The sequence below is a fragment of the Salmo salar genome, chromosome ssa17 (genome assembly GCF_905237065.1).
Source record: "Salmo salar chromosome ssa17, Ssal_v3.1, whole genome shotgun sequence".
NCBI classification, from domain to species: domain Eukaryota; kingdom Metazoa; phylum Chordata; class Actinopteri; order Salmoniformes; family Salmonidae; genus Salmo; species Salmo salar.
In genome coordinates this window covers 11,721,783-11,749,426 of record NC_059458.1, presented here as the reverse complement: position 1 = coordinate 11,749,426, position 27,644 = coordinate 11,721,783, and the positions used below count along the sequence as shown (strand labels likewise).

Here is a 27,644-nt window from a genome sequence, read left to right as displayed (position 1 = left end):
GTATCCATGGCATTTTCCAATTATGTTCCTATTTTACAAGTCAAAAAAATTGAGAACCTTTCATAATGTTGCCAAACAAAGACTCAACAAACTTACCTGAGACTCCCTGTCTCTGCCAGTCTGTCCCTGCATATCTGTCCCCAACTCTGCTGTCTGTGTGCCATCTGTTGCCTGCTCTGCCTAATGACATCATTGTGAAACATTTCCATTAGAATTTCATTTCTTTCTTATGAACATTTTATCAACTAGTCTTTGAGATATTAGGCTACTAGGGTTCTTACTATGCGTTTTGGTGTACTGAAAAATACTCTGATGTCCGTCTTTTATTTTTCTGCCATTCTTCTACCTGGCTGGCTACACACATACACAGTGTGTAGGTTATTTACAGTAGGCTTCTATCATCTTATCTTCTATCATTCTATTTGGGCTTCGATCTAAAAGGTAGCTAGCAAATGTGAAACGGATTAAAATGACAAGAGTTGAGAGCTGTATGAGTTCACCATTTACACAACATATGCTGCAACCTTTTGTAATTTTAATAGTTTGTTTCATATTGGCTGGCTTCCAACAATAGCTGAATTTGCAAAGCTAGCGAGCACCAATTCGGTTTCAGTGGTGTTTGCTATAATCTTTGCTACCCAGGTTAAATAAAGGTGAAATAAAATAAATAAATAAAAGTTCCCTTGCGACAATTTAGCTTTTGCAACGAGACCATTAAATATATTTAAGACAATGGTAGAAGAGAGTGTAGTTCTGTTCAGTTTGGATTTCAGTTTATCGCTAACCTTATCACAGGGACTTTGAAGCACTAACTTACATCATCTGCATGCTGATTCCATCTTTGACGACGCCACATAAATGGAATAGGTACTAGCTATCTTAATAGTTAATATTTGCGCGCTAGCTCTGCATATTCAGCTAGTGTGTGTGCGCGATTGACTGGATGAACCTCACGGCAGTTACATGCAAACTAAGGAACTGGCAGTGGATCAAACCATTGTGAGGCAAAGGGCGGGGGGGTCGCAATCTTTTGAAACTTAAAAACGCGCTATTAACCTGTTAGGGCTAGGGGGCAGCATTGACACGGCTGGATAAAAAACATACCCGATTTAATCTGGTTACCACTCCTACTCAGTAACTAGAATATGCATATACTTATTACATATGGATAGAAAACACCCTAAATTTTCTAAAACTGTTTGAATGGTGTCTGTGAGTATAACAGAACTCAAATGGCAGGTCAAAACCTGAGAGATTCCTTTACAGGAAGTGGCCTGTCTGACCATTTCTGGAACTTCTTTGCCATCTCTATCATTTACTAAGGATCTCTGCTCTAACGTGACACTTCCCACGTCGTCCATAGGCTCTCATAGCCCGGGAAAAAAGAGAATGTCGTCATTCCAGCCCCAGGCTGAAACACATTATCGCCTTTCTCAAGTGGCCCATCAAGAGACACTAGCTTATGCGCGTGACCCCGACCGCCCCGCCTTTGGGATTTTTTCCTCTGTTTGCCGAAAAGGAGATTCCCTGTCGGAATTTTATCGCTTTTCACGAGAAAAATGACGTAAAAATTGATTTTAAACAGCGGTTGACATGCTTCGACGTACGGCAATGGAATACTTTGAATTTTATTGTCAGGAATTGCGCCAAGCGCGCGACACTTCTTTACTATTTCGGATAGTGTCTGGAACGCATCGAACAAAACGCCGCTATTCGGATATAACGATGGATTATTTTGGACCAAACCAACATTTGTTATTGAAGTAGACGTCCTGGGTGTGCATTCTGACGAAGACAACAAAAGGTAATGACATTTTTATAATAGTAAATATGATTATGGTGAGTGCTAAACTTGCCGGGTGTCTAAATAGCGAGCCCGTGATGCCTGGGCTATGTACTTAGAATATTGCAAAATGTGCTTTCACCAAAAAGCTATTTTAAAATCGGACATATCGAGTGCATAGAGGAGGTCTGTATCTATAATTCTTAAAATAATTGTTATGCTTTTTGTGAACGTTTATCGTGAGTAATTTAGTAAAATGTTAGCGAATTCCCCGTAAGTTTGCGGGGGGTATGCTAGTTCTGAACGTCACATGCTAATGTAAAAGCTGGTTTTTGATATAAATATGAACTTGATTGAACAAAACATGCATGTATTGTATAACATAATGTCCTAGGGTTGTCATCTGATGAAGATCATCAAAGGTGAGTGCTGCATTTAGCTGTCTTCTGGGTTTTGGTGACATTATATGCTGGCTTGAAAAATGGGTGTCTGATTATTTCTGGCTTGGTACTCTGCTGACATAATCTAATGTTTTGCTTTCGTTGTAAAGCCTTTTTGAAATCGGACAGTGTGGTTAGATTAACGAGAGTCTTATCTTTAAATGGCTGTAAAATAGTCATATGTTTGAGAAATTGAAGTAATAGGATTTTGAAGATTTTGAAAATCGCGCCACAGGCTGGCAGTGGATGTTACGTAGGTGGGACGAATTCGTCCCGCCGGTCCCATAGAGGTTAAGTGTCTATAATCAGCACAATTGCTTTCATTGCGTATTATTAATATTATTTAAATTACATAGTTATGTTTCAGTGATATATTGGGGGGGGACAAATCATATTTTTCCCAGGATGGGGGGGTCGTGTCCCCCCCCGTCCCCCCCGGGATTTCCGCCCCTGGTTTAGATACAAAGGGAGACATGTGTTCCACCTCCCCCAAAAGCAACCCAGACTGTAACTGTATGTAAGGCTATAATGATTTTCAGCACTGCTATATTGTCTGCGGGTGTGTCCAATAAACTGCTGCTTTCTTACCATATGGTCCATACCGCCATATCACACTGTCTTAAATCTGATGCAGCTGTCTGACAATGGAAAAGTTTGAGAAAATGTTCTGATCCTCTCAAGTCTTATCTATGAATTTTTATGAAAAAGTATCTGGAGGAGTGAAAGAACACTGAAAATACACGTTATATTATTCCCTGGACCATAATAAGTAATCAAACTGCAAAGCTCTCATCAGTCAACAATTGTACGCTAAACTACATTTTGTTATCTTCCTTTTTTATCAAGGGCAATAGTCGAGGCATTCACGTCTTACTGTACCTTTTTAAAACATGATTTATTCGACTTACCTAACTGGGCGAGCGCTCTCCACTGCATCAAATAGAGAAACACAATGCGCAGATATCCCGGGAATGACGCATGTGAGAGGCTGCAAACCGCGCAATCCATAGTAGGGGTTCACAATTTCACCGAAGGAAAAGATGCCACAAATTTTCACAGATGTTAAATCCCATTTGAGAATCCTCGAAAGTTTTCAAAATGTTCTTGAGTGACAGAATAGTACTCGTTTAGTTGTTTCAGAGCCATGGTTCCTCAGATTGTGTTAACGGTTGAATCCGTGGGAAGTTTTAGAGCGTTCTTTTCTTTTCAATCAACTTTTCTAATCAAGACACAAGTTGCTCAGTCTTACAAGGAGGAGGGAGGACAGCACATCCCGCTTTCAAGTCCCCATACTAACCCTTGGGGTGTCGGTGGACCCTCTTGAAGAATCCATACTGTGACAATAGTCTTTGGCAAATTCAACTGGGACAAAGCCTCAAATATTTTTGTGGGAAATCGAAACTTTTTTTGTGAATAGAAATGTTATTACAATATACAAAAAATATAATTGACCAATTTATGATATTAGCTTAATTATAATTTAGATCATGTTGATTGAATCCAGGTTGTTGGTGTAATCTCAAAACTGATTTAGCCCACTGAGCTAAAGCCTAGGCATTCATTCTGGGAACTAACATGAGTCTTGGGAACTATTCCCCACATGCTCCTTTTTTCATCTGATTTAGAAATGCTGCAGCTATGTTGTTTCTTCTCACACTGACTGACCAGCCAATAACACCGTAATCCCCTAAATGTATGTGAGCAGAATAGAGAGAGATAGTCATCCCACTGTCGATGCTGTGCCATAGAATGTGGATCTGTTCTAATTTATAGTCATTGCTTTGTCCAGATGCCATCTATTAGACTTGGCTTGCCTTCATTCTAGCCTGGTCTGGAAGTAGAGCTGTGGCTCTGCTGAATGGCATGGCCCTGTTTACGGCCCTGCAGTGGCTCTAGATTCTCCCAGCCTCCCCCAGACAGATGCCCTGGATTAATGGTTGGAGACGGTGGCCTGGGCTGGTCTCGCATGTCACAGCTCAGCCAACGAAGCACACATGTATGCCGGTGCCAGGATGGGTTCAGCTGTCCAACATGGTCTCTGTCCAATAAACGTAGAATAAATACAGTATGGAGGGAAAAGGGTTGGAGACATACTGCAGGGCAGGTGCCTCCCTCATCTTTCGTCTGCCTCTAACCCGATTCCACAAACAGACTACATTGAGTCAGAAGTTGTGTCCAGTCAGTCTCTCTTAACCAGATACTACATGCCCTGTCTTAAGGGTTGGTGACAAGCTGTAGGGCAGGTGCCAACTTCCACTCCTGTCTGCCTTTGGATGACCCAGGCCTGGATGGAAACAGGACGAAAACATGGTTGGACTACTTAAATCAGAATTTAGTTTTTTGTTGAAAATTGGTTTGTGGCGCAGCGGTCTAAGGAATCGTATTGCCGTGCTGGAGGCGTCACTACAGACCCGGTTCGATCCCAGGCTGTGTCGCATCCGGCCGTGACCGGGAGACCCATGAGGCGGTGCACAATTGGCCCAGCATCGTCCGGGTTAAGGGAGGATTTGGCTGGCCGGGATGTCCTTGTCCCATCACACTCTAGTGACTCCTTGTGGTGGGCCAGGCGCATGTACGCTGACTTTGGTCTCCAGCTGTTTCCTCCGACATATTTGTGTGGCTGGCTTCCCGGGTTAAGCGAGCAGTCTGTCAAGAAGCAGTGCGGCTTGGCGGGGTCGTGTTTCGGAGGACGCATGGCTCTCGAGCTTCGCCTCTCTCGAGTCCATACGGGAGTTGCAGCGATTGGAAAAAACTCTAACTACCAATTGGATACCATGAAATTGGGGAGAAAAATGTCTGTTTGTTAAGAAATGCGACCCAGGAGTCACCCTCCCGTCTGCCTCACCCAGGCATGGAACTGACATCTCTAACCATGAGTCAAACTATATAGCTAACAGCCCATCAACCGTGGGTCGTCCCAAATGGCACCCTATTCCCTACATAGTGCACTACTTTTGACCAGGGCACATAGGGCTCTGGTCAAAAGTAGTGCACGATATAGGAAATATGAGGCTGTTTGGGACAAAAGCCTTGAGTCAGACGTTGTGTATGTGATGTTGATGTGAGCAGGTCATTGGGTCAAAGATGAGATGAAGCCTAATAGAAAGTTTACTGTCCTGGAACAGGTTTTACTGGGATTGCTGCTAATCTTTACTGTTTTTCCTGTATGTGGACTTCGCAAGTCTGGCAATACATACTGCTGCTGTTGTGGACCTGAGTCAGCCTGCTGCAGAGGAAAAGTTCAATAGAGTAACCAGCCTCAGAAATTGCAGCCCAAATAAACGCTTCACGGAGTTCAAGTAAGAGACACATCTCAACATAAACTGTTCAGAGGAGACGTGAATCAGGCCTTTATGGTTGAATTGCTGCAAAGAAACCACTACTAAAGGACACCAATAAGAAGAAGAGACTTGCTTGAGGCAAGAAATACAAGCAATGGATATTAGACTGGTGGAAATCTGTCCTTGGTCTGATGAGTCCAAATTAGAGATGTTTGGTTCCAACCGCCATGTCTTTGTGAGACGCAGAGTAGGTGAACGGAATATCTTTGCATGTGTGGTTCCCACCGTGAAGCATGGAGTAGGAGGTGTGATGGTGTGGGGGTGCTTTGCTGGTGACACTGTCTGTGATTTATTTAGAATTCAAGGCACACTTAACCAGCATGGCTACCACAGCATTCTGCAGCGATACGCCATCCCATCATTTGTTTTTCAACAGGACAATGACCCAACACACCTCCAGGCTGTGTAAGGGCTATTTGACCAAGAAGGAGAGTGATGGAGTGCTGCATCAGATGACCTGGCCTCCGCAATCACCTGACCTCAACCCAATTGAGATGGTTTGGGATGAGTTGGACTGCAGAGTGAAGGAAAAGCAGCCAACAAGTGCTCAGCATGTGGGAACTCCTTCAAGACTGTTGGAAAAGCATTTCAGGTGAAGCTGGTTGAGAGAATGCCAAGAGTGTGCAAAGCTGTCATCAAGCCAAAGGGTGGCTACTTTGAAGAATCTTAAATATAAAAAATCTATTTTGATTTGTTTAACACTTCTTTGGTTACTACATGATTCCATATGTGTTATTTCATAGTTATGATGTCTTCACTATTATTCTACAATGTAGAAAATAGTAAAAATTATGAAAAATCCTTGAATGAATAGGTGTGTCCAAACTTATGACTGGTACTGTAAAAAACAATAATATAGGAACAAGGTGGACACTGTATATATAAAAAAAAATATATATACAGTATATATTTTGCTTAGAAAACATCTGGGGCCAAATAATATCACCAGTAGACTGCCTATTGGGGAATCCTGCTATAGTGACTAAACACTGATTTTACTGATGTCTAGCTAAAGTGAAAGTAGACCCTTGTCTGTTGGAAATCCACACATCTCCGAAGATATTGCTTTGGATTTCCATGAGAAGAAACTTCATAAAATGTTGATAGCAAAGAAGGTGTCTGATATCCATCAGATTTCCTCCTGTAGCCTACTGTGTGGATCTTCCTACCTTATGCCAAAGCTACTTCTCACTAGAACGAGCAAACGAACAAGGTTGTGACAGGTTTCATACAGTGCCCACCCTGTGCCTACTTCCTTTCAAAGTGTCGGCTCCCGCAGTGTTCAAAGAAATGAACGTACCCTCCTCATTAGTTCACTTGTGAGGTCCGTTCTTGAGTGTTTGTTAAAGACAGTTACCTTTCCTGTTACATAGCCTAAGCAGGGGAGACTGGGGAAGTTGTAACACTTTTGGGCTTTCTATGACTTGGTACTCTCTAATGGCGTATCTTCAGTAACTGTAACCTATACAATATTTACAAGCCTTGTCAATTTACACTCCAATTATTAAATTATAACAGGGAACTAAAATATTATTACAAAGAACATGACGTACTGTAACTATTTTATTCACCGTCTGCAGAATCTCCTGTGGACAGATTCTGCGCAGCTGACCAAATTACACAAGATTTTACTTCTGGGTTAAGAAGTTACAGTCTGCACACCAGCAGCCAATTAACACAGCAAGGGCTGATGTTTCCATAATACACTGGAGCACATTCCTGGAGACGGTCTTCTGAAACAGGATCGGAAAGCAGAGCAGCATAGCCACCCCATATGATCTGAGGTGAATAGGAAGTTCGACTGAGGCGGATATTGGAGAGAAATGTTTCTTGTATTCCTAAGGTTATATTCAAGATAATCTTTGAAAGACTGCTACTTTAACTTTAGCTGGCCAGGTTCTGAATTCCTGAGAATATATTCCAGAGGAGGTTCTGGCTCTGTCTTTTTAATCCACATTTGTGATCAAAATGGAGTTGTAGATTGGGGAGACGTATTCTCAAAGGAAGTATTATTACTTAACGGTAAATAGTGATTGTAGGCTTCCTGCTTGGCTGAGGAGAATAGCACTAAGTGTAAGGTATTTTGTGGGTGGTTTAGAAAATAAATGCCTTTAGTCTAAATATAGGGCCCATGACAAAACCCGGGTGTTTCTAGCCTTTTAATTCAAACGTTTGGGTCCATGTTTGTGATAATAGCTTATTAATTTCAGACTTACTAAAAGTAGGTAGGTAAGGTTTTTGCATTAAAGAGATACTTTATAAGAAACCTTGAACTATAATTGACTATTTCATGGAAATAATATTATTGTCTTCTAACAATAGCTCTAATTGGGGGATAGACCCGGTCAATGATGAGTCCTGTATGATCATACTTAAGTTCCCTCTCCTCAGTTCCTTGAAAATGTTGTTCCTCTCGACTGTGCTACCTAAAATAGTAGCCTACTCATGGTAGGTAAAGCTAACTTTACTGGGGAGAAGGCATTCTCTAGAAGCCAATTGATGTCCTCTCGCTCCCTGAGAACGACAAACGAGATCCCACGGCTAACGTTAGACCTTGAACAATACCAGATGTCACATAGCTTTTTACTGTGAGAAAACACAGAATGAAAACACAGCACTGAAGAATGGAATGTCAATAACAGCATTTTGTAACATATTGGATGTTAATTGTGCATGTGTAGTTGTTTTGGGTGATTTACAAAGTGGCATGGGTGGATTGAGAGATGAATCCATGTTGATGGATTTCTTGTTAGTTAGAAAGGAAGGGACGAGCCTATCTATCTACGATTGAAAGTTTTCAAGTAGTGTTGACTCCCATGAGAGTCACCAACCAATGAAAAGACAGCATTCAAGAGTAGCATTCCATACAGCAATACAGGGTTCCCATCAAATAAGTACAAAGTAAATATCACAACCCAGGCTACTTTCAATGTACATTATATAATAAGATGTCTGCTAGCCATGAGTTTCTCTCACCTTTTCAAATGGTAAATTCCTTGACAGATCCTCAAAACTGTTTCTGACACAATCTGGATACTCTGCGTGGCCCTTGGTTAGAGAGGGTGGGAAGATCACAGGGAGGCTGACAACACAACCAGCCCTCTGCAGTGTGTGCAGGCAGGTGTGCTTTCAGATAAGGAGCAGCTAGTGGAATATAAACTGTGCATAGTAGAATACAGAGGAGCTGTGAGGCTCATTCCCCGAAGGAAAACCCAACCATTGTGCATGCAGAGCTGAGAAAATCATTCTGATCACCAGGATACAGTACATTGAATATAGTAGTGCCCCACACAATCTCATGAGCGCTCATGTTGCTGAAGTAATTTACTGTTCTCCATTGCTTTTGAAAATATCTGTTCATGGAAACAAAATGTGATAATGTACAACAGTTGCCTGGTTTTGGTGCTGTGACTTAACTGAGAAAGAAAGGACATTTGCAAGAATGCAGTGACGCAAAACAACTTAAGGGACATATAGTGCCCCCTACTGACCCAACAATTACCACCCCCAAAGACAATCAACAGGTAAAGGAACAGTCCTGGGCCCGGATGCTATCGTTCTAACGATGAACTTAGCCTTAAGATGCTTTTGGGAAACTGGGCCCAGACATGTTCACTCAGTTGCAATGTTTTTAAGTCTGAGCAAAAGGTCCTGTTTGCAATCAAATTGGGGAACCAGATGTATACAACAATACATTTTTATATAAAAAACAGCAACACGATAGATAGATAGATAGATAGATAGATAGATAGATAGATAGATAGATAGATAGATAGATAGATAGATATGAGCAGTAGTGTATTTGAAAGGTCAAGAAACCCCCCATTTATTACATATCGATATACTGTACAGTTTTGTATAAAAGTACTACACGTAATATCTTGTCAGAAAATACAAGCCAAACTGGACATATATAAATCATATATAAAATTATAAAACTTCTGTTACACCTTTTATCGTCATTTGAGAAGGTAAATACTGTATACATGAATGTAGGCTGTGACACCATAGTACACTTTTTTTTTGTCCTATCCTTGAAACACATTGATTATAGCGATCAGCTGGTAACAGTTGCGAGCTCAAAGCATCATAGCAGGGACTACTTCAGTTGAAGGAAAGCATTGGAGGGAAGGTCATTTTCAGGTGATGTTTTTCAGTGCAATGCAAAAGATACACATCGCAGTGTTGCCTGATGATGCCTCAGACATAACATGAAAACAGAAAATTCTAGTGTGATATGGACATATAAAAATCCTTCTTTTCATTTTGTACATGTATACAGCTCATATAAAAAATTATACCAATAGCGTACAGTAAAAGGCTATGCAACTGTCTCTCGTATAGTTGCCTCCAGTTTCTTTGGGAGTAGCTCGCTTCTCTCCTCGATATTGATGACGGGCTTCCGACAGTGCTGTCCCTGATCAAGGTATAACTTAGCGTATACTGGGTTGGAGTTTATGGCCTGGGGAAAAAGCACAATAACCAAAGGAGAGTATTACTTTTACACTAAACACGGCCAGGAGGAGCTAATAACCATTTCACTGGCCTACATGATTTACATTAACTAGATGAATTAGTTATTAAAGTATTTCGTATCTTTCAGATGCCCAGCCTATTTGGATATATACAACAATTGACAGTGTTAATGTGATAAAGTATTTTGCAGTACGCCCAGGGCCTATTGTTGCTTAACAACCAAGACAAGGACACGGTCACCGACATCCCACCAGGTGACTCGAGACAAGCTCTAGCCATGTGGAACACCAGCAGATGGTTCCTTTCAATTATAAACTGGGTGGGTCGAGCCCTGAGCGTTGATTGGCTGACAGACCGTATACCACGGGTATGACACAATATTTATTTGTACTTCTCTAATTACGTTGGTAATCAGTTTATAATAGCAACAAGGCACCTCGGGGGTTTGTGGTATATGGTCTACATACAGTATCACACCCCACTGGACCTTATTGCTTAATTAAAACACATATTACACACATTCTGGAGGAAGCCTTTACCGTTGCTTTCATGAATACAACATGAGATCCTGAATTGTCTCATAAACCCCACTATGACCCCAATGGCCATGGCTTTGTATCAATATACAGTAGGCTTTAATACAGCATTTGTCCCAGAGAGGACAGGAAGTTCACAGGGAGTTCACCTGTCCAGGAAGGATCTCCTTAGGGAGATGATGTACTCCATCAGGGTGAACTGACAGAGTGTGCAGGTGACTGGACCTCACACCAACACACCAACCCTACAACACACAATGAAAATATTAACATCACACACCAACCCTACAACACAACCATTACAGTTTAACCTTCCAGAATAGAATAGAATACATCTTTGTCTATTGGCTACACGCCAATATCCACACGGGCATACCCCTGAATCAATGTATTGGGCATGTGTTCAATGTAGTACGCTAGTGTGGGTATTGCGTAGCCCTTGTTAGTAACTCAGGGAAAAGGGAGGAAAAAGGAGTTAAGCGTTTCCAAACCTTGTGTGGGTCTAGGGTGAAGCTTGGCTGAAGGTGATTCCCAGCATCAGAGTGATTGTCGTGGTCCATCTCATACATGTTGTACGAGGGGTTACCGATCTCTACGTTTAGCCCACCATTCGCCATGGGCTGCCGCTGGACTATTTTCCCCCTGTAAATCATAACATTGATAAGGTTAGAAAAGCATTATAAACCTTCATGACCGCTTACTACGATTAGCATGGCCATTAATTACACAACAGAACATGTACAGTGCCTTGTACAAGTATTCAGACCCCTTGACCTTTTTGATACGTTACAGCCTTATTCTAAAATGGATAAAAAAATTAAAAAAATCCAGGGCCTCCCAGGTGGCGCAGTGGTGTAAGGCACTGCATTGCAGTGCTAGCTGTGCCACCAGAGATGCTGGGTTCGCGACCGGGAGGCCCATGGGGCGGCGCACAATTGGCCCAGTGTCGTCCAGGTTAGGGAGGGTTTGGCCGGCAGCGATATCCTTGTCTCATCGCACACTAGTGACTCCTATGGCGGGCCGGGCGCAGTGCACGCTGACCAGGTTGCCAAGTGTACAGTGTTTCCTCTGACACATTGCTGCGGCTGGCTTCCGGGTTGGATGTGCATTGTGTCAAGAAGCTTGGGTTGTGTTTCGGAGGACGCATGGCTCTCGACCTTCGCCTCTCCCGAGTCCGTTGCAGCGATGAGACAAGACTGTAACTACTACCAATTGGATACCATGAAATTGGGGAGAAAAAAGGGTTAAAATAAATTATAAAAAAATCCTAAGAAATCTACACACTGTAGAGAAGACCAAGACAGCCAAGACAACACAGGAGAGACTTCGGAACAATTCTCTGAACATCCTTGAGTAGCCCAGCCAGAGCCCGGACTTGAACCTGATCGAACAACTCTGGAAAGACCTGAAAATAGCTGTGCAGCAACACTCCCCATCCAACCTGACAGACCTTGAAAGGATCTGCAGAGAAGAATTGGAGAAACTCCCAAAATACAGGTGTGCCAAGCTTGTAGCGTCATACTCAAGAAGACTCAAGGCTGTAATTGCTGCCAAAGGTGCTTCAAAAAGTACTGAGTAAAGGGACTGAATACTTGAGTAACTTTGATATTTCAGTTTGACATTTTTTTATGAATTAGCAAACATTTCTAAAAACCTGTTTTTACTTCATCATTCTTGTCTGTAGATTGAAAAAAACTATTGAATCAATTTAAGGCTGTAACCTAACAAAACGTGGAAAAAGTCAAGAGGTCTGAATACCTTCCGAAGGCACTGTATGTAGTTTGAAGTGACTGGTTATCTTTCGTAATCTGTCACCTTAGAAGTAAAGACATACCTTTGCCTCCTCTTGCATATGAAAACCCCCAAGGCCATGGTAGTGATGAGAATCACCAGCAGAACCAGTGGGACAATGATGGCCATGCTTCCTGATACACACAGAACAAACTATTACAGTTAAACATGTTCAATACGTAACATACTTCCCTCCTCTCTGTAGTGAAACAAGACAATATGTTAACATTCAAAAAAGCTTCAGGGGGTGGAAAAATTACTTTCTTCAAAGTTCAACAAGGTTCTTCATATGGGGACTGCATTTCTATGTTAAAGTCAGTCTATGGGGGTAAAAGATTCTGCACAGTTAAGCCTTGAGAGCAAGTCGACAGTGAAATGTCAGACTGCAGACCAAGATCAAATACCAATCTCTGGGAGGGTAGGGCGGTTCAAATAGTCTGAAAAAGGTCTCCAAATCCAGACAGCAGCACTTTAATAACTGAAAATATACTTTTTTTCTTGTAGGATTTTGTGTCTATGTTTGTGTGTGTGAATGCGTGTGTGTGTACAGATGTAGGATCTTAATTTGAGCCAGTTTGCTACAGCAGGAAAATAATCCTGCAGAAACAGAAAATCTGAATTATTATCTGGATTATAATTAAATTGACATTTTTTTAGGGGTTGATACATTTTCCGTAAGGGCAAATCAAAAATGAATTTTCAAAATGGACATTACAAACTTTAGAAGCTTTTTAAAACTCAAATACACCACACGTTTGCAAATTATAGGCAACAAAATAGTGATCAAATTAAGATTTTACATCAATCTGTAGGTTTCTGTGTGTTTGAGAGAGAGAGAGCAAGCAAGAGAGAGAGATAAAGAGAGAGAGTCTCTTTACCACTCTTTCCAATAACTACTCACCCCCGCTGATGTTGCCAGGCAGACTGTTCTTGGGGGCAAGTTTCTCACACTGTGTACCTGACCAATCAGCTGGACACCTAGAAAAGTCACAATGAGTATGAATAGCTGTCTGTTGTTCAAACCAAGTAGCTTTAAAAGAAGGCTATAGTGTACACACATACTTTAGCCTTATCAATTAGGGAGGACGGGCTCCTGGTAATGACTGGAGCGGAATCAGTGGAATGGTATCAAATACACCAAACATGGTTTCCAGGTGTTTGGGGAAAGGTGGATTAGAGGTCGACCGATTAATCGGCATGGCCGATTAATTAGGGCCGATTTCAAATTTTCATGATCGGTAATTGGCCCTTTTTGGGCGCCGATTATATTGCAATCCATGAGGAGATTGCGTGGTAGGCTGACCACCTGTTACGCGAGTGCCGCATCAAAAGGACCTTGTGGCTGCAAGGAGCCAAGGTAAGTTGCTAGCTAGCATTAAACTTATCTTATAAAAAACAATCAATCTTCACATAATCACTAGTTAACTACACATGGTTGACGATATTACTAGGTTAACTAGCTTGTCCTGCGTTGAATATAAGTAATGCTGTGCCTGTTAATTTATAATCGAATCACAGCCTACTTCAACTTTGCCAAACGGGTTTAACAAAAACGCATTCGCGAAAAAAGCACAATCGTTGCACAAATGCACCTAACCATAAACATCAATGCCTTTGTTAAAATCAATACACAGAAATATATATATTTTTTTACCTGCATATTTAGTTAAAAGAAATTCATGTTAGCAGGCAATATTAACTAGGGAAATTGTGTCACTTCTCTTGCGTTCAGTGCAAGCAGAGTTGGGGTATATGCAGCAGTTAAGGCCGCCTGGCTCGTTGCAAACTGTGTGAAGACCATTTCTTCCTAACAAAGAACATAATTCATTGATTTTTACATAGTTATGACATAACATTAAAGGTTGTGCAATGTAACATCAATATTTAGACTTAGGGTTGCCACCTGTTCGCTAGCATTTCACTGAAAGAATTAACGTTTTGTTTTTGAAATGATAGTTTCCGGATTTGACCATATAAATGACCAAAGGCTCGTATTTCTGTGTGTTTATTATATTATAATTAAGTCTATGATTTGATATTTGATAGAGCAGTCTGACTGAGCGGTGGTAGGCAGCAGCAGGCTCGTAAGCATTCATTCAAACAGCACAGCACTTGACTGCGTTTGCCAGCAGCTCTTAGCAATGCTTGAAGCACAGTGCTGTTTATGACTTCAAGCCTATCAACTCCCGAGATTAGGCTGGCAATACTAAAGTGCCTATAAGAACATCCGATAGTCAAAGGTATATGAAATACAAATGGTATAGAGAGAAATAGTCCTATAATAACTACAACCTAAAACTTCTTAACTGTGAATATTGAAGACTCATGTTAAAAGGAACCACCAGCTTTCAAATGTTCTCATGTTCTGAGCAAGGAACTTAAACGTTAGCTTTTTTACATGGCACATATTGCACTTTAAATTTCTTCTCCAACACTATGTTTTTGCATGATTTAAACCAAACATGTTTCATTATTTATTTATATATTATATTAAGTTAAAATAACTGTTCATTGTTCATTCAGTATTGTTGTAATTGTCATTATTACAAATATATATAAAATCGGCAGATTAATCGTATCGGCTTTTCAGATTAAAACGGTATCGGCGATGCAAAATCATAGTCGGTCGACCTCTAAGGGGGATACCTTCAACTGAAATGTGTCCTTTGCATTTAACCCAACCCCTCTGAATCAGAGAGGTGCGGGGGGGCTGCCTTAAACCGACATCCACGTCTTCGGAGCCTGGGGAACAGTGGGTTAACTGCCTTGCTCAGGGGCAGAACGGCAGATTTTTACCTTGTCAGCTCGGGGATTTGATCCAGCAACCTTTCGGTTACTGGCCCAACGCTAGGCTACCTGCCATTCCATTTGCGCAGTTCCGGCCATTATTATGAGCCATCCTCCCCTCAGCAGCCCCCTGTGACACGCTCACATCTCTTAATTTCATCTCCTCGTTTGTTAAAGTCTCAGGGAACATGCATGCATAATTCATTCCCACATCGAATTAAAGAAAATAAGCATAATCTCACACGAAGTCTGCAACCCAAATGGCACCCTATTTCCTGTATATTGCACTACTTTTGACTAGAGCACATAGCGGCCCATAGGAATCTGGTCAAAAGTGGTGCCCTACGTAGGGAATAGGGTGCTATATGGAACTCAGAAAGGTTTGGATGTAATCCAGAGACAGTGTCCCATTAGTAGTCCTCTCTTTCCCCTCCCTTGCCCAGAGGATAGGAAGACATGCAATTACACTATATGGAATCTGACAAGGGTGATCGCATGATGATGAAATGATATTAGCTAATATTAAATGGACTGTAAGCGGTATTTAATCAAACTTTCATTAGAGGGACTGTGGCTGGCTGCAGGTACCACATGAATCATAGTCCTGAAGGGAATGACAGCGTGTAGCTGACCTATATAATCACACCGTTTGTTGCTTGGGAATATGCTAAGCTGCAGAAAGTTGTTCTCGATCACTTAGAGCCCGGGTTATTATCCTGTTTTCACTACATGTATTGAGATGCTAGTGCAAAGAGAGAAACGTCAGGTGCGTTTGTGCTGTGAATGACGGGGACGAGGAACATGTGTTGTAAGGAGTTATATTATACAATATGTTAGACAACAGAGAGAGGTACTGGTGAGAGTCTGAGTTGGGGAGTGATGTGCAGAGTGGATGCTGCTGGAAAGTGAGACAGTGAGGGCTGGTCTCTGAAATGGCAGGAGAGGAGGAGGGAAGGAGATGAGGAAGAGAGGAGGAGGGAGGAGGAGAAGGGAGGAGGGGAAGAGAGGAGGGGTAAAAGTCAGACCTACTTGCACTGGGGTTTGTTTAAGGCAGTTAACGTGCAAATCCCTTTATTCTGACAGTAGTTATCACACGGATTGGCCCGCTGGTCACAGCGCTGGTTCAAGAACCCAGGCGTGCAGCTGCAGCACAGAGAAATGATCGCCACATGAACGAATCATATATTGAGGAATACAGAGACAAAGTCTGGGTCTGAAATGGCACCCTATTCCCTAAATAGTGCACTCCTTTTGACCAGGGCCCACATATGGAATAGAGTGCCATTTTGGACACACAGATAAAAGAAGATAGAGCACAATACATTCTCACAGTCCACCAGCCTCGGGCCATTGGAGGATACGGAGTATGAAATCGAACAGATGGAGCTAGGCCCTATTCCATCCTAGTGTTTACATAGGATGTGTGTGTGTTCAGGTGAGAAAGCAAAGCGTTATGGCAAGCAATCCATCCAATGTCACGCCAAGTGGGAGCAAAATACGTTAAACCACAGGAACAGCCTACTGATTGTTGTTTGAGATCTATAGCATGACACATATAGCCCTCTAGGTGCGTGCCATCTTTCTCCACCACCAACCCAATACAACAAGCAATTGGATGACATGAAGGTAAAAGCAAAAAAACGAACTAAACACGGGAAAAATACGAACAAAAACAATGAGCGGGAAACCGCTCATTCAAAGCTGTAGTGTAGGAGGCAGTGGTATCTACAGTATCTAGGCATACAGTTTAAAGCTAGAATCCTTAATTGAAACAATAACAAAGCACTCACCCCACCTCTGTTTTGGTAATAGGCTGAGGAATGGGCCTGGAGAAATGTAACCACTCTCAAATTGATAGACAGAACTATGGATGCAAGGACTGACCGTCCATGACATCACAATTATAGTTGAAAAATGTTTTAAGGATATACCGTTTGTTTACATTGACATTGTTTACAAACATCAGAGTAAAATAAGATGATATTTTAGGTTCTGATGGGGTACGACAGGTAAACTAAGCTCATGAGGCATTTATAAGTTATATTATTCAAGAATCAACGGGTATATATTATTAATTTGGCTATACTGACTGTAACACATGTATAATACTGAATATGAATAATTCCAAAAGTCCAAAAATGGATGATGCAACTAAGGATGATCAACTTTGAAAAGCCTCTTGAGAGTGATGCAAGCCCTAGAAACAAACACAACCAAAAGCCTCTGTATACTTTAATATAGGAGATCATATCATTTGCAAGAGAAAAAGGAAAACAAACCCTTTAATCTTGGGAAAACGTGGAAATAAGCCACCTCAGTGTGAGACCTCATTGTTTTCTACTACGTTCCCATTTTAGTAGCCTGGGGTCTAATCCAGTCTCTACTACAGTACCTGCTCTGTCTCTCACAGCAAAACCACACAACCACTTTCAATACCACTAACTGTATCAGTGATGTGTGTGTGTGTGTGTGATACAACTGAAAGCAGAACGAAGACAAACACAATGGCTGCGTTCACACAGGCAGCCCAATTCTGATCTGTTGCCACTAATTAGTCTTTTGACCAATCAGATCAGATCTTTTTCCAAAAATATCAGAATTGGGCTGCCAGTGTAAACACAGCCAAAGAGATGTACGGTACGTTCTTGAGAAAACCGATGACGACAACCTACTCAATTGAAAGCAATAGAATCAATAGAAATGAAAACAATTGCGCTGACTTACTGGCAGGACGGCAGACTGGTCTCAGGGTCCTGTAGACAGGTTCCTCCGTTGTAACAGTACCCATCGCACAGCTGACAGGTGGCTGCCACTCTACCGTTACTGCAGCTGTAAGGAAAGGTTAGGGAATATGGCAATGAGACTTCACAAAGCATTACAAGCATATTTCGAATGCGTTTACGACGCCTTATGCATTTTTCTAATGACGCAAGCCCTGAACCATGGAGACAGGAGAATGCTGACATGTGGTAGCATCCACAGAAATAGAATTACTAGAATGGATATTCCTTTCAAGTCAATGTTCTATGATGGGTGGACCGGCCTTATTGAGTGTACCAATAAGTAGTATCAGTCAAATGTTCCATTCTAGATATTCTAGTCGGTAACATTGGATATCTACAGACTATCAGTAACATGTCAACTAACTATCAAACCCTAATCCTAACCCTAAACTAATCCTAACCCTAAACTAATCCTTACCCTAACCCCTGTTCTAACCTTAACCTTAGCAAGCAGTTGCTTATCAACAGATAGTTTGTTGATAGTCCATCTTTACAGATGGTCATACTATCTGGACTATCCAAATCAAATGTGACCTATTCTACTCAGATGACACTTACTTGCAGGACACGTTGTCTGTCTCCGGGTTGACAAGACATGGTGCCCCTCGACACTGGAGACATCTGTCCACGTCACATTTCACTCCCTCATATCTGGTTGAACACACACACTCCACTTTGCTCTTGCTTGACAGAGTACAAGCCTTCGAATTGGTACAGAAGTGATGGCAGATATCTGGAACCAAGGTGGAGAAAAACAAGCTCCTTTATTGAATGTGTTACATTCCTGGTAATCCACTGTATCAATCAGTGTAACATCAATTTGTTCAGCCCTTGAAACTGAGCTGTTGCAAGAAAGCTTCTTTCGGAGACTAACAAAATATTCCAACTCATCTTTAGTGCTGTGGTAATTGTGGAAACCACAAACCCCTTCTCTTCTCATGGCGGAGACTGAATGCAACATGAAATATTGATTGACTGTTTGTCATAAAACAGGCAAATCTTTGTGTGTGTGTGTCTGACTCACGGTAGAGACAGCGCTCCCCAGTGTACTCGGCCATACAGCGACACACTGGCTGGTTCCCCTTGCTGACGTCACAGGTGCCGCCATTCAGACAGTAGTTATCACACACCTTCCTCTCACAGACCGGCCCTGTGAACCCCACAGCACAACGACATGTAGGCCTCCCTAAGAGGGAGAGAGAGAGAAGAGAGAGAGAGAGAGAGAGAGAGATGGATGGATGGATGGAGTGAGAGAAAGAGAGATGGCGAGAGAGAAAGAGAGATCGAGGGAGGGAGGGAGGGAGGGAGGGAGAGGGAAAAAAGAGGGGGAAGAGAGAAGGGGGAAGAGGGAGGAAAAGAGAGAGAGCGAGAGAGTGGGGGTGTAGTTTGATTTATTTGACATTCTATAGAAATTGGCTCAAAATTGTGTTGCTGATATCAATAATCACAAGCATGTCCACTGTCTAACGTCATAATGGAAAAGCGAGCAAATACAAGGCAGATGTGATTTCTCTCACATTACATACAAAGGTGATGCCCACAAAGAGACTCCCAAGGTCCAATGTTTTCTAAACAGCCATGTCTTTTTGCACTGGAAGGATTTCAACTAGTTTCACACGGGTCCTATGACCGCTTGGAGAGCTTACATCTGAAATACAACATCTGCTGCCCGCTCCTGACTGAGATGAATAGAAACGTACTGTGTGTGTGTGTGTGTGTGTGTGTGTGTGTGTGTCTGAAGTTCTTTCTCCCACTGTTCCATCTGTCAGCTAAGAGGCAAGTTGTTATTGATATCGCCATGCCAACACTAACATTTAACTGTTATTTCACGCATTAATATTTGACCACCTCATTTCCTCGCTTCAAACTCCTCCCGAAAAAGGCCTCAGAAGAGAAAGAAAAGAGAGAAGCTTGATCCGTGCCATTTATTTATATCTCCACTCTCAATTGTTTATTCTGAAGAGAGCGAGAGAGAAAAACAACCTCGCTATGCATTTACTGTAACGGACTTTGGGGACTTTAATGTGCTTTAACAACTGTTCAAAAATGGATAGCAATGCCACACATAAAGCATGTCTTGCATATTCATGGTGCTACCGTAGACGGCCTCGCTAATGCAATACCAAAGTGGGGCCATACATACTGTATTTTCAGATACATCTATAGCTTACATCTCTCAGGGTTAGTCAAACGAAGAGATTTTCACTGCACTTTCCTATGGCTTCCTGACACAGGAGGCACTGGCAACAAACAAAAAAAATCACTAATTTCCAATCAATAACTACATAAAGCAGGGGATTCAAACTCATTCCATGGATTGTCTGCTGATTTGAGTTATTTCCATTACATTGGTGTCCAATTAAGATCTAGACAACCAGGTGTGGGGAGTTCCTAACTAATCAGTGACCTTCATTGATCCATCTAGTACAGAGGAGGAGTGGAAACCTGCAGACACACTGCCCTCCGTGGAATAAGTTTGACACGTGACGTCGACCGATAGTTATTTAGAAGCAGATTATCAATCATGCAGCAGAACTGGCATCTGTGGGCAGGATCTCATTGGCTGTCAGGACAGGGGCCTTGTTCCCAACCAGGTCCCAACGCTCATTTCCCATAGTCACGGATGGATGAGCGCCCTCTCCTGTCCTGGAGGTCCCAGTGGAAGAGCAGGGAGCATGCCCCCCCCCCCCCACACACACGTAGCAGAAGGGGCTTACCTATGGAAGAGCCTGAGCATGTGCCCCCATTCTGACAGTAGTCTTTACAGTGGTTCACTTCACAGCGCTCCCCGGAGAAATTTGGCCAGCAGTAGCACCGCAGCTCCCCCTTCTCGTTGGTGATGCATCGTCCTCCGTTCTCGCAGGCGGGGCGACACAGCTCTCCTGAAAGCAAATGATGTAGGCCCACATGTTAAGATTGAAACCATGGCAACCTTGACCTGCTCCCATTAATATCTAATAAGTGGATTAAGTCAAGTTTCTAAAAGGCTGGAACTCAAATGGGCTTTACTGACTATTCTATGCACGACTGCTTTCATGGTACCTTCACTTTCACTCCAATTTACTCAGCATATGAAAGATCCAGTCTCAGTTGGATGAAAGTATGAAAGTATTGCAGGTTGACCAGGCCTACTGCACTGAGATGTTAGTGTCCCTGCAACCTATTGTACTGAGAGGTTAGTGTCCCTGTAGTCTACTGTCCTGGTATGTTAGTGTCCCTGCAGCCTACTGTACTGACTGTCCCTGCTCATTGAATAGCTAGCTGGTTGACAGGTAGGCGTACTGTACCCAACACATTGGTGTCCTACTGTACCTGATGAATTAGTGTCCCTACAGGTCCTGTTTATTAGCGTGGTCCCCTCAGGACAGAAACAGCTGGCTCCGGCAGGGTTGAGCAGACACAGGAAATCACAGCCCATCCTTAGGCACGGATTGGACACTGACATGGCCAATGGGACAAAGGTTAGAAAGCAGGGTCTGTGAGTTTGTAGAGTGTAGAAACGTAAACGACCGTGCACTGTACCACTGTGTTGTTCGAGTGGACCTGGCTGGTTGCAGTGAGCGTATTCTGTGCCGTCTGTTCATTTGACACTATGTAACGCAGACAAAATAATGAATATCAAGATGACACACACTAAGAGAAAATCCTGTTCTGTCATAATGAAAGTCTCAAACTTTTCAAAGTCAAACATGAGATCCTTTTGATTGTGTTAAATTGAGAGAGAACAACAGTGTGATCCTCTGGGCTGGAGCTAGGGCTAATGATGCATCGGGAAGGGCTTCAACTGGCCCTTAGAAGTGGCATACAGAGGCATGAAGTACAGTTCCCACCAAACAGATGACTACATTGCCATTCAACCAACTCTCACAGAACATCCACAGAACCAGACGACAGTAAACAAACAACTGCCAGAAGTCACTGGCGAGGGAATAGGAGAGGAAATGGAGAGGGAGCCAGAGAGAGAGGGGAGAGAAAGAGAGACAAACACAGACAGACAGAGACAGACAGACAGAGTGAGAGAGACAGAAAGAGAGAGAATGGGGAAAGAGAAAGTGATTGTTAAGGTAATTGTTAGCCTACCGTCTTGCTGTTTGAATCGATGGAGGACCAAGACAACGGAGGGTCTCTCTACTCCCAGATGGAGCCGTTCCATTGGCTGTTTTCCGTACTTATGGACCCGGAAGACATCATTCCTCATCCCGATCCCATAGATATAGTCCTCAAAGATATCAATTCTTACAGGCTGGGAAAGACCTTGGGACAGAACAAGTGGTAACAACTGTAACACGACTAGTAAGGGATGAAATGGGCCCCTCAATAATTCATCTGAATTCCAAATAATATAAAATAACATTTGGCAAAATTTGCTACAGCTCTACCCTCCACCCTTGAAGGGATGAGCCGAGCGCATTTGATAAGAATGACAACAACTTGAGGGAATGGACAATGAATGGACAATTAAAGAAAATGCAACCTGCAGAGTAGAACTTGGAATTTTGGCTGGCAGGTTGAAAATGGCAGATTTGGACACTGATAAGCGTCTACATTGGAAAGAAGTGGCTGTACAGTAACATTAACATGCTATACAGGCTGTACAGTAACATGCTATACAGTACATGATGTCAGAGCTCTGCATTGGTGTTGACTGACAGCCACTCTGAACTTGAGCACCACACACGATAAGTTGCCCCCATCTCTCCCGCTAATTGGGCAACTTTAGCAAATTTTTGGCTGTCTGAGCGAGGGAAATGCTGTGAATTAAGATGACTCAATGTGTTTCGAAAGACGAGACGTTGAGGATTCTAAAGAAAAATACCGCTTTGATGCCAAACACCTGTGAGTCCAAATGCGCACTTGACATTTCCATATCATGAAATTCATGTTATATACAGTGTCAACATTTATGATCGCTATGTTGGATGTACGGTTACAAGATGACATGGCTTTACACCCGGTTTGTCCTGAACAGAATGACCACGCTGCGGAACTACGCATGCATTCTATGCGCACCAAAATTACGATTTGCTTCTCTGAATTGCCTCGTATTTGATCATTTAGCTAGTCATGTTGGCGATAGAACAAGCTTCCAACCAACCATGCCCACCTGACCCAGATTACGATTTATAATGGACCATTTTTGGATTGCGTAAACAAAAACAGTAACTGTGTAAAAGTCTGCTTGCTCTAATTCCTCAACGGCATAGCTAGCAGAGCTCAAAAAAGTACCTTATAGTTATTTGACTTCATTGAAATTACTTAGGATCTCTGCACACTTTGGAGAGGTGTGTGACCACTTGGAAACACCAGTAAGACCTCTCACTCAAACCCGTCATTTTTTGTCTTATGTTGCACCTATCCCAAATTTTCCGAGAATATTTTCATGTTACTGAATGTATCCAGAGCATTTTTAGATTTAGTTATCAATTTTTTTTTAAATGCCCATAAAATGAACAGTGTAATGTTTGGATTCAGTCTTGTGTTAGGTGAACTGTTGCCTCATCCATTTTTAGTCTAATAATTTTCCCATAATCTCCAAACTGTTCCCTTTTAATTGCTACCATGGTTATGCATATGCTTTCCATATTTCTTCTGTAGGATTTAGCCCTGTCCACATAGGCCGTTTTTAACGAGTGTAAAGAGTTAAGGACATGCATGTCTTCTGTGTTCGTCTGTGCTTTGCTCACCATGTGTACTGCTCACCACCACCACAGAGTCCGATCCATCGAATCGAACGCTCCCAATCACAGACAACTCTGTATCAGCCCAGTACAAACGCTGGTTGAAATAATCAATGGCAAGTCCTGTGAAGTTGTAAAACATATTAGTCACTCTATATGAGCTGTGGTAAAGTGCAGCAAACTTTGCTTCTGACAAGTGCTGCATTCTATCAAAATGTATCACTCGACACTAAAATAAACAGGATATGAATTAGCCTAGATTAGATATGTAGAAAATAAATATACAAATACACAGCTCCATATTTCCTGCTTATGGGTACTTCCTGAAGGTATTGTTATATGTCACATGACCAGAAGTTCGAGAGCACCTACCACTGGGTCTCCTGAGGTTCTTCTCCACTAAGATTCTCCTCATAGACCCATCCATGGCAGCCTCCTCGATGTGGGAGTGGTCTCCTACCACTGTCCAGTACATCATCCTAGAGGAAGTACAGGAAGTAAGTAAAGGAAGAATAGATCATTATAGCAGGTAATAAGGACAGGGCAGAGGATCAGGCATAATTTGTTGTGTATCTGCCCAAAGAGAAAATACAGTCACAAAATTGCCAATCTGATATGTGGTTGTTTTACCAAGCAACTTTAGTTGATTGCACTTATTGTCAATTGATAAGAGCATCTGCTAAATGACTAAAATGTAATTCATGTAAGGATTAATCTTACCCTCGAGCTGGGTTAACAGTGATAGAGTAAGGCTCCCCGGCGATGTCTGTGATGAGACGAGAGCAGTTTAGCCCTGCCAGCTGGCCCACGTTGATGGAATATCTGAGCCTCCTCCAGTGGGCGTTGTAGTAGCTGAACCAATGCATCCTGGAGTGGTCTGTCCAGTAGATGTTGCCAGTCACCCAATCTGCAGATATATCCCTGGGCCTTCTGAAGTCAGGACACTGGAGAAGAAGAATGTGTTTACACGTTTACTGACATGACTTTCATACTCTTACCTGGACATTGACTTACAAACTTAAAGCATGTAGACACACACACACATTCGCTCTCTCCCTTTCTCTCGCTCTCTCTGACAAAATACACTACATGACCAAATGTATGTGGACACCAGCTCGTCAAACATCTCCTTCCAAAAGCATGGGCATTAATATAGAGTTGCCCCCCCCCCCCTTTGCAGCTATAACAGCCTCCACTCTTCTGTGAAGGCTTTCCACTAGCTGTTGGAACATTGCTAAGGGGATTTGCTTCCATTCAGCCACAAGAGCATTAGTGAGGTTGGGCACTGATGATGGGCAATTAGGGCTGGCTCGCAGTCGGCATTCCAATTCATCCCAAAGGTGTTTGATGGGGTTGAGGTCAGGGCTCTGTGCAGTCCAGTCAGGTTCTTCTACACCGATCTCGAGAAACCATTTATTTATGGACCTCGCTTTTTGCACGAGGGCATTGTCATGCTGAAACAGGAAAGGGCCTTCCCCATTCTGTTGCCACAAAGTTGGAAGCACACAATCGTCTAGAATGTCATTGTATGCTGTAGCATTAAGATTTCCCCTCACTGGAACTAAGGGTCCTAGCCCGAACCATGAAAAACATCCCCAGACCATTATTCCTCATCCACCATACTTTACAGTTGGCACTGTGCATTTGGGCAGGTGGCATTGTCCTGGCATCCGCCAAACCCAGATTCGTCTGTTGGACTGCCAGATGGTGAAGTGTGATTCATCACTCCAGAGAACGCGTTTCCACTGCTCCAGAGTCCAAAGGAGGCAATCTTTACACCACTCCAGCTGACGCTTGGCATTGCGCATGGTGATCTTAGGCTTGTGTGCGGCTGCTCGGCCATGGAAACCCATTTCATGAAGCTCCAGACGAACAGTTATTGTGCTGACGTTGGTTCCAGAGGCAGTTGGAACTCGGTAGTGAGTGTTGCAACCGAGGACAGATGATTCTTACGCACTACATGCTTCAGCACTCACCGGTCCCGTTCTGTGAGCTTAGGTGGCCTACGACTTTGCGGCTGAGCCGTTGTTGTCCCTAGATGTTTCCACTTCACAATAACAGCACTTACAATTGACTGGGGCAGCTCTCGGAGGGCAGAAATTTAACGAACTGACTTGTTAGAAAGGTGGCATCCTATGACAGTGCCACATTGAAAGTCACTGAGCTCTTCAGTAAGACCATTCTACTGACAAATGCTTGTATATGGAGATTGCATGGCTGTGTGCTCGATTTTTATACACCGGTCAGCAATGGGTGTGGCTGAAATAGCCGAATCCACTAATTTGAAGGGGTGTCCACATACTTTTGTATATATAGTGTAATTTCAGTTCAAGTGTCAAATCAGTGCTACAGTGCTCTTTGAAGTCACACAGCTCCTGTGCTCTGTCCCCTTCACTCCCTTTCCCAGGGCTCAAATCAAACCAATTAATGTCAGAGATATTGAGTGGCTGTTAGGTCCTGTCCTATTCTGGTCTCAAAGGCAGAGCAGTTAAGTAGTATTGAGACCCTCTGAGGAAATTGTTTCGCTTTGCTACACTCATGGCTGTTGTAGGAGTGTGTGGAACATGGAATTGCTACCATCAAAATGAATTTGATATATTCAAGGTTGCACTTTCAGGAGAAACAACAAAGAATTTCTGATATTTTCTGTGAGTTATTTCCAAAAGGTTTTAATATCAAATTAACATTTTATTTGTCACATGCGCCGAATACAATAGGTGTAGACCTTACCGTGAAATGCTTACTTACAAGACCTTAACCAACAATGCAGTTAGAGAAATAGAGTTAAAAAAATATTCACTAAATAACCTAAAGTAAATTTTTTTTAAAAAAAGTAACAAGAAAATGACATAACAATAACGAGGCTATATACAGGGGGTAGCGGTACCGAATTAATGTGCTGGGTTACAGGTTAGTCGAGGTAATTTGTAAAGTGATTATGCATAGATAATAAACAGTGAGTAGCAGCAGTCTAAAAACAAAAGGGGGGGTGGGGGGCTGCTGTCAACGTAAATAGTCCGGGTGGCCATTTCACTAATTGTTCATCAGTCTTATGGCTTGGGGATAGAAGCTGTTAAGGAGCCTTCTGGTCCGAGACTTGGCGCTCCGGTACCGATTGCGGTGCGGTAGAAGAGAGAACAGTCTACAGTGAAAAAAGTATTTGATCCCCTGCTGATTTTGTACGTTTTCCCACTGACAAAGAAATGATCAGTCTATAATTTTAATGGTAGGTTTATTTGAACAGTGAGTAACAGAATAACAACAAAAAAATCCAGAAAAACGCATGTCGAAAATTTTATAAATTGATTTGCATTTTAATGAGGGAAATAAGTATTTGACCCCTGTGCAAAACATGACTTAGTACTTGGTGGCAAAAACCTTGTTGGCAATCACAGAGGTCAGACGTTTCTTGTAGTTGGCCACCAGGTTTGCACACATCTCAGGAGGGATTTTGTCCCACTCCTCTTTGCAGATCTTCTCCAAGTCATTAAGGTTTCGAGGCTGACTTTAGGCAACTCGAACCTTCAGCTCCCTCTACCGATTTTCTATGGGATTAAGGTCTGGAGACTGGCTAGGCCACTCCAGGACCTTAATGTGCTTCTTCTTGAGCCACTCCGTTGTTGCCTTGGCCGTGTGTTTTGGGTCGTTGTCATGCTGGAATACCTATCCATGACCTATTTACAATGCCCTGGCTGAGGAAAGGAGGTTCTCACCCAAGATTTGACGGTACATGGCCCCGTCCATCGTCCCTTTGATGCAGTGAAGTTGTCCTGTCCCCTTAGCAGAAGAACACCCCCAAAGCATAATGTTTCCACCTCCATGTTTGACGGCGGGGATGGTGTTCTTGGGGTCATAGGCAGCATTCCTCCTCCTCCAAACACGGCGAGTTGAGTTGATGCCAAAGAGCTCCATTTTGGTCTCATCTGACCACAACACTTTCACCCAGTTGTCCTCTGAATCATTCAGATGTTCATTGGCAAACTTGTGTATGTCTACAATCTTGTCCCTGACATCCTTGGAGAGCTCTTT

At 42.6% G+C, this 27,644-nt stretch overlaps 1 protein-coding gene across 1 annotated transcript in view; it reads right to left on the bottom strand.

Moving 5' to 3' along the window:
* Positions 1-9,391: 9,391 nt before the first annotated feature.
* Positions 9,392-27,644, bottom strand: part of LOC106575230 (low-density lipoprotein receptor-related protein 1B) — a 164,033-nt gene continuing 145,780 nt past the window's right edge. Inside the window, exons 76-89 of the mRNA XM_045700371.1 lie at positions 24,336-24,559; positions 23,988-24,094; positions 23,622-23,738; positions 22,018-22,191; positions 21,250-21,375; positions 20,655-20,819; positions 18,962-19,123; positions 18,496-18,670; positions 17,879-17,983; positions 13,269-13,345; positions 12,411-12,501; positions 11,068-11,218; positions 10,726-10,821; positions 9,392-10,026 (exon numbers count right to left, since the gene is read on the bottom strand). Of these exons, the coding sequence (XP_045556327.1) occupies positions 9,886-10,026; positions 10,726-10,821; positions 11,068-11,218; positions 12,411-12,501; positions 13,269-13,345; positions 17,879-17,983; positions 18,496-18,670; positions 18,962-19,123; positions 20,655-20,819; positions 21,250-21,375; positions 22,018-22,191; positions 23,622-23,738; positions 23,988-24,094; positions 24,336-24,559 (1,911 nt within the window). The 3' untranslated portion in view covers positions 9,392-9,885. The remainder of the gene's footprint in view (positions 10,027-10,725; positions 10,822-11,067; positions 11,219-12,410; positions 12,502-13,268; positions 13,346-17,878; positions 17,984-18,495; positions 18,671-18,961; positions 19,124-20,654; positions 20,820-21,249; positions 21,376-22,017; positions 22,192-23,621; positions 23,739-23,987; positions 24,095-24,335; positions 24,560-27,644) is intronic.